The sequence below is a fragment of the Hordeum vulgare genome, chromosome 6H (genome assembly GCF_904849725.1).
Source record: "Hordeum vulgare subsp. vulgare chromosome 6H, MorexV3_pseudomolecules_assembly, whole genome shotgun sequence".
NCBI classification, from domain to species: domain Eukaryota; kingdom Viridiplantae; phylum Streptophyta; class Magnoliopsida; order Poales; family Poaceae; genus Hordeum; species Hordeum vulgare.
In genome coordinates this window covers 300,135,865-300,143,880 of record NC_058523.1, presented here as the reverse complement: position 1 = coordinate 300,143,880, position 8,016 = coordinate 300,135,865, and the positions used below count along the sequence as shown (strand labels likewise).

The window sequence follows — 8,016 nt, the reverse complement described above, 5'->3', positions numbered from 1 at the left end:
TCTTCATGAAGCTGGATTACTGCCTTTCTGCACTGACATCAGTGATTGGAACACTGACATCATTCTTCAGTTCTACGCCACTCTTCACAGCTCTAGCGACCCAAAGGATGTCAATACTTGGGTTTTCGATTGGATGACTCAGCACATGCACTACAAAGCGCCTGCAACTAAATTGCTTCGAGCTCTTCCAATCTCAATTCCCTCAGAGGATGCAGTTCTTATGTATGATGAACGTGAACTACCCAACAGACTGATGGAAGTCCTCATGAAGCCTTTGTCACTATTAGTTTTATTCACTTTTTCTTAATTTTCTTTGTTGGCAGCCACCGGCCTTCGGCGGCTCTTCCCAGTGTCAGAAGGAGAGACAACAGTGTTGTCCATTTTACTGCAAATGTTATAATAAATGGAAGTACATCAGCCTAGGAGACAAATTATAATGCAACGAATTCTCGGAGGGCACACTCACGATTTCTTAGGAGGGGTAGGATCGTCAGCGGAAGTTGGGGACACAAGTGTAAGCTCTTCAGCGCTACTGTCATTCATGTTCCAAAAATGAGTTCAGAAGAGACACATATAAAGCAGACGAACATCACATTATAATATTTGTGTTCTCAAAAATAATTCAGAAAAGACACATAGACAGAGGAACATGACATTATGATATTTCACATCGATAATGTCATGCTATATTGTGTAAACAATGCTCGTACTACAGAAATTAGAATGCATCGAATTCTCGAAAAGGATACTCACGATTTCTTAGGAGGGGTAGGATCGTCAGCGGAACTTGGGGATACAACTGTAAGCTCTTCAGCACTGCTGTGATTGATGTTACGAAAAAGATTTCAGAACAGACACATAGAAAGAAGATGAACAGGATATTATAATATTTCACGTGCACAATATCATACTATGTTCTGTAAATAATGCTTGAAAAAGTAGTTGCATCAATAAAGATGGATTGTAGAACTGAATAACCAGCATGATTCAAAAGAATCCAAGAAAACCAACAAGCTGAGCGAGGGGGTAAGATCTAGCCTACAACAACCAAATAATTTGAGTAATAATAATTGACTGCATAATTACATCTTCAAACAAAGATAAATATTAGTCCGCGTAGATGTAAGGTAGGACTAATAAGTAACTAAAAGGTACGCAAAGTCCAAAATGGAACAACGTGTATTAAATCCGCGGTTCAGTCCCAGAGCTCAACTAAAATGGAGGTGAGATGAAACATGGTGTGCAAAGTATGGAAGCAGAGCAAAAAAAATAGTGTGTATAAGCTAAACCAAAGGCAGACAGAGAGACAGAGAGGAACCTGGATGGAGGACTGCAGTGTTGTGCTAGATGCAGGGTTAAAAGAGGGGCACATGCAACGCTCTTAAGTGTTTTGCTTTGTACCTCCAAGTTCTTGTCCTTGTTCCTCTTTTGTTCATTTGTGCTTTCTACCTCCAAGTTCTTGTCCTTGTGCCTGTTTTGTTCATTTGTGTATGGCACAAGCGAGATTAGAATGACTTTATCGAAGACAACAAAGAGCGAACGATAGTTCTTTTCAATTTGAGGAGAAACATATATACATGGGAAGTGTAATTGGCAGTAGTGCAGTTCCATCACTTGAAGCATCATTTGGAGTAAACTCGGTTGACGACTCTACTCCAACAAAGCCATCAGTAGCCTTTCTCTTCAGGAGATGACGAAGTGGCTAAAGATAAGAGGGAAAACCGTTTTGTTAACACAACTGCATGATGGACATAATTTAGCTAACAAATACTTCAGATTTTGAAGGGCATACCACGCGTGATGCACTTGTCTTTTTTATTTCTTTTTCAGCCACTATGGGGAGCTCGGGGATGGTGTCTACAGAGTTGTCTTTGGTGGAAAGAGTAAGCGCATGATCTCTTGAAGATCCACTTGGGGTCGCTACGGGCATCACCGCAGGAGCACGAGTATCATGTGGGATAGAGTTCTGCCTCCCAAGAAAGGTCTCAATGCCATTGACTTGGAATGAAATGTTTCTCTGTGAGAGGCTCTTCTGCGTCACCGAGACAGCAAGGGTGTATTTCTGAGACACAACTGCAGCAATTTCACGAGGAAGTCCAGATGACCTTAGGAGTGCCATTACAGATTTTCCAACAAGTTGTTGTGCAACTCGGTTAAAAAAGACAAACTCTGCTGCGCCTGTGCCATCTGTTCCTTCTAAAAAAAGACGGAATCTGCATAGGGAAAGGAATGGTTTCATTAATTGAGTGATCAGGAGGTGTGTCTTGCATTATGTTTTTTCGATATGAGATCATACTTTGGGTAAGCTTTCGTTGAGACACATCCTGCACTGCATCTGAACTCCGAGCCATAAGAGGTAGCAGAACGGTGGCACTTAGAGCATGATTGGAACCACCATGGTTGCTCAGGCATCACCTTTGTAATTGTGACAGTGCAAAGAAAATCCGTGTTCTGCCAAAGGAAAAGGTGTGGTACAGATGTTTTGTCAAAGGTTGTATTGTGTAATTTTTGGCAAGAACAAAAGCACACAGGATAACTGAATTAAGGCATGATAGAAATGCACCTCTGTTTCCCATGGATCCATGTTTCGCAGCTCGTCAACACTTTTGTGTGGGAGGTCACCTCGGTTGCGTTTTACGGCAAACTTCTCAGCACCATTCGATATCCATTGAATTTTTGGGAAATCATCACCCAACCTGTGTTTGCACAGAAATGTGGCTGAAATTGTGACAAGATGATCTTTAAATAACCTAGCTGTAAAGTGCACACAAACCTTTCAAAGCAGTCATCTATCTCAGGAATGTCCTCGTTTAGATACCATCTACATGCAGATCCTCCGCTCAGAGTTTCATCATCTGCGTAACAGTCGAGATCACATTCAGCGTGAAAAGGTAGTATTGACAACTGGTTGTAACACAAAATATTTGACTTACTATTGTAAGACTTCATCAGAAGACCAACAAAAATACCAATAACAGGTGAGTTTTGTCCATTGTCATAAACAAGTTGTGCTTCAAATTCAACAGCCCTTTGTCCCCAAAGAACGATTTTCATTTCAGTGTTCCTATAAATAAAATAACACACTGATATTTATAGTTGATTCACATGAGCTATTTCTGTGATGATGAAGACCTTGCTTATGCAAATATGTTCTAAGTCACTGATTAAGCTGACCTGTTATCTCTGAGAGCAATAACTCGCTTTGGAGTGTCAGTTGTGTTTGTAGGCATGCGTACGTGCGCTAGTTGTGACACACCAACAATCTGGCCAATGACATCTGCAACGGAATTTAAGGTTGAATACACTTTCTCATTTATGTAGTATATAAAAGTGTTTTATATTTAGTCACAGGGCTTACCAACAAAGAAATCCTGAGCACCAACACGCGATGGAAGTTCGGAAAATGGCATTAGCTTGTAGACATACATAGGGAACTCTGGATGAATATCCTCCGTATGCACAACAGTGGTCCATGGTGTGAACCTAATCATGTACTTGGCAGGGAATGGCTTGTAAGAAGCTTTGCTTGGAACAACCAAGAATTTCTTGAAGCAATAAACTTTTTGTTCTTCAACAAGCTGTTTGAACTTGGTTGCTTCATTTCCAGGAATTTCAGCATAAATATGGTTACCCTGTTGATAGATGAATTTTAGAGAGAAGAATAGAGAAAATGTGTGTGTTGGAGATTCAAATTAACATGCTACAATATAACACACAAAATGGAAAACAACAGAGTACCTCTGTGCGGCGTTCTAACTGTATGTAGTATAAAGGAAAGTAATCTAGAGAGCTAGTTATCTTATAAATTCATCAACATGCTGGTGAGGGTGAGTGATTTTTAAATTAAGGGCTCCATTTTCATATTGTGAACCACAATTCTGTATAAAGAAGGATGTTGTATATTACATGAGAAGTTGAAGGATTGTGTGATCCTAATTAGTAAAGGTGCAGTGACAAGTAGCAGATGGCATATTAAACCTAGGAACCTATATATTCATCAACTATCAGCGTATGGTGTGGTTCTAGAGTGGATCAAGTGGCATAGTTAAGAGTGTGCATCTAGCAAACAAAACGACAGACTTTGAATACCTAATCTCTTGTGACAGTGAAGCTCATAGTTATTGTCATAATTCATTTTAGTACAGGACTATCGCCATGTGATGCATGTATGGATGTAGGAAAAGTTGTACTAATAAAGGAGCATTATCATATTTCTTTATCAAGCAAACGGTGCTAATTATTACAGGCAAATTTTTTTGAGTAAATACAATATTATGTGGGAGAGAGGCGTTACCTTCTCATCCACCAACACAAGGTCAACATGTATTGGAGGCTGTCCATCTCGTGTTCCACAATAGTCCCACATACGTGCAACACGCACACAAATAGACCAGTGCCGACTTGCCGGTGACACATCAGACAGAGAGTGGAAAGTCATCTGAAAATGCACAAAAAGAACAAAAGGCGAGGACATAAATCTTTGAAGCAAAACAAGCTGGTCGGGTGAATGCAGGTTGGCAAGAGAATCGAATAAATATCATAGGAAGTGACTAAATTTTTTATGCAGCATAACTGATAGGGTGAATGGAGTTACCAGTAGAGTACAACCGCGAGCGCCAATAAAATCGAATAAACGTCGTACTAACTGAGCATAGAAAATATAAACCATTTGTTTGCAACGACAATGAATGTGCATTATTGGTATATAGTATATACACATATTACAAACGTGTATCTTTGAGTTATTGGAGCGATCCAAAGATTTCACGGTACACAATATTTTTTGTCCATCGTGTGTAGTTCTACTTGTCGTCTTCTATAACAATCTTCAGATCTGCCCTTGATGTGACGCGCGAGAGAGCTACATAGAGCTGTCCATGAGAGAATACAGGGTTTCTAAGATAAAGACCAACCGCGTTAAGAGATTGTCCCTGGCTTTTATTGATGGTCATTGCATAGCAAACTCTAATTGGAAACTGATGGCGTTCTAGACTGAATGTCCATTTTTTGTTTTTCGTGCAAAGCATGATCTTAGGGATGTAAACGATTTCACCTATGTTCGAGCCAGTCAGAATTCGTGCCTCAATCAAACGATCTCCTAAATCTGTGATCAGCATTCGTGTCCCATTACAAAGACCCTCACTCTGATTCAGGTTTCGCAGGAGCATAATCGGTATACCTTTCTTGAGAACCAACCGATGCTCTGGATAATTGTTCACACTAAGCATGTTCAAGTATTCAGTTGGGTAAATAGCTTCCATATCACTAAATTTTTCAGAAATTTTTAAGACACAGTCGTAACTTAGGTATTCTCTAGTCCGTCCTGGAACCATAATTAGCATAACATCATTGATCTCATCACATACGTCATGTGTAGGGCATAGTATCGCACGATCACAGAGATATGTTGGGTCCATAAAGTTATTAGTAAAGTCAATATACACAGCGTCTATGATAGCCCAAATCTTGTCATCACCTTCCATGATCAGAAGATCCAAAGGAAGTTCTATCCAAGATGGCTCTGTTTCATCACCTCTACGAAATGCAGGGAATGTTCCATCGCCAACAGCCAAGACAAAGTCACTGAACTTTGCTAATTGGACCGCAGCATTTGCATCAAGGGATGGTGCTTTTAATCTCATGTTTGTGTTTAAGTGTAAAACCTTTGCATGTGCCCATAAATGCGAACTTGTGATTGCTGCATTAATAGTTTGACTTCTTACACCACCTTCTACAACAGGTAGAATTTGCCTAAGATCCCCACCCAACACCATCACCTTTCCACCAAAAGGAAGCAGAGCTAATTCCTGGTTATCTTCAGAAAGCACATCACGCATAGATCTATCAACTGCTTCAAAGCAACACCGATCTCTCATTAGAGCTTCATCCCATATTATAAGCGAAGCTGATTTGATCAATCACCCAAGCATTGAACCGCGCTTCATATCACAAATGGCGGTTTCATGAATGTCAATGGGTATTTTAAAGCGTGAATGTGCTGTTCTGCCACCTGGAAGAAGCAAGGATGCCACACCGGAAGACGCAACGGTAAGAACAACCAAACGTTGGGATCAAAGGTATGTGGTAATAGAAGTCCATAGGAAGGTTTTCCCGGTTCCACCATAGCCAGACACAAAGTACAACTCTGGTGGTCCAGTGGTGACACTATCGACGATACGATGGTATGCAATGCGTTGTTCATTGTTTAGACGTTCATATAGACTTGGGCTCTAAACTAATAACTCCGGTACATTGTATGATAGTTCTTCATCAACCAGTCTATTTTCAAATGCATTTGAACTACTCTCAATAAGAGGAGGCAAGTTGTAATTTGATGGGCTATGACCATTTTTTTTAAATAGTTCATGCAGTTCCTGTAAAACCATGTGTTTTAAAGAGTCATCAGGCACATTGTATGACATATTATTTGAATTGCGTCGCAAGTTGTATACTATATCATCACCCATAGCTCGCCAATATTTTTCAAAAAAACCACGTTCGTCGCCTATACCACAATAGATAAACATCATAACAAAAAGTGAGCGAATCTGTCGGCCCATACCCCAGCGAACAGCCTCATCGAAAGCTTTTATCCACTCCTGATCATCACCTAACAAACCTCTCGCAGAACAAGCTTCTTTAAATGTGTCATACACAATACCTTCAAAGGTTCTGACATCTTCGTACGATTCAGCTGCTTTCACATACATAAGAAGCATTCACAGGTAATAACAATCACCGGCATTTGGAGGCACGTGATACATACGACCTATCTTTGTACCATGTCGTCTTGCATTCCACCTACGACGCTCTGTAATCCAAACAAAATGTTGTGGATACTCGCAATATGTCAGATGCCTACCTTCTGGAAATTGTGCATTTGCTTCAAACCACGCGGTTAGTGTTGTTCGTTGAAGGAAAGGTGTAGAAACTAATGATGGTAAGCTCGTAGTTGATTTAAAGATAACATTGTTCATGTTTGGAAGATGACAGGTAAGACGTTCAACAGGAGGGTAATGGTGGTGGATGTCATAGCCATACATTTGCCAAAGAGATTCTTTGTCACAAAGATATCGAGCTTTTAGAAAATTATTTATTTCATCTACTTCATATTTTTTGGCACCTAATTTTCCCCTCAGTTCAAACTTTCTACGTTTTACGCTACAAGAACTTTCTGGCACATCACTAACATCGTCATCAGCACCATGCTTTCTCTTTTTGTATTTTGTGAAAACAACATTTGAACGGTCTGTTCCTTTCGTCACGTATTTGAACAGGTACTTTAAGACCTCACTTTTATTGCACCACTCTACATTCATATGAGCTTGGAATTTCTTCAAGAGTTTCATGCAATACGGAACAACATGTCTGTTATCAAGAACAGTACCCTTTTTGTTTATTTTTATACCAGAATCACGTCGTCTATACATGACAAAACCCTTATCGTCAACTGTTGTTTCATTCTGAAATTCTTTTGGAAAAAAATTTGTGCACATATTATCTTTCATACAGGGGCAGTTTTTATTGGCCACACCACAGGGTCCGTGCATCATAAACTCTTCGACTAAGGCATAGCCAAGAGGATCCACTGCTGGATCAGGAATCTCGGCTGAGATGTATGAATTTGCAAGGTCGGTTACACCCGCGCCTGTCCTACCTTGAAGCCAGATAAGGACATGTATGTGCGGCAAACCGCGCTTCTGAAACTCCACACTCTATAAAACTATATCAATATAATGTAAGTGTTATCAAACTACTATAGAGCTATGGGACTGTTTACAAATCAATTGTGGGCACAATAGGTACCCGCGCATACAGGACCAAAAGTCCGACCCTTCATGATTCCATTCATGAACTGGTCTAGCTTCAGCTTGAAGACTCGACACACAAGATCAGATCGATCTGTGGTTTTTTGTCCAGGCTCAAATACAAGGGCATCTTTGATCTCAGCCCACTTTGGGTTACACGTGAATGTGACAAATAAATGAGGCGGACCAAAAACACGGCATATTGCTA

The 8,016-nt window shown here is 40.2% G+C and overlaps 1 protein-coding gene across 1 annotated transcript; it reads right to left on the bottom strand.

Annotated features, from left to right (window-relative positions):
* Positions 1 to 217: 217 nt before the first annotated feature.
* LOC123406098 (replication protein A 70 kDa DNA-binding subunit B-like) lies at positions 218 to 4,434 on the bottom strand. The gene is made up of 13 exons (XM_045099587.1): positions 4,295 to 4,434; positions 3,359 to 3,632; positions 3,175 to 3,277; positions 2,934 to 3,064; positions 2,774 to 2,855; positions 2,564 to 2,696; positions 2,297 to 2,451; positions 1,793 to 2,213; positions 1,578 to 1,702; positions 1,319 to 1,471; positions 754 to 819; positions 467 to 532; positions 218 to 385 (listed from the first exon to the last, which is right to left on the bottom strand). The coding sequence occupies exons 1-13, from the start codon at positions 4,364 to 4,366 to the stop codon at positions 304 to 306; spliced, it is 1,863 nt and encodes a 620-aa protein (XP_044955522.1). The 5' UTR covers positions 4,367 to 4,434; the 3' UTR covers positions 218 to 303.
* Positions 4,435 to 8,016: the final 3,582 nt, after the last annotated feature.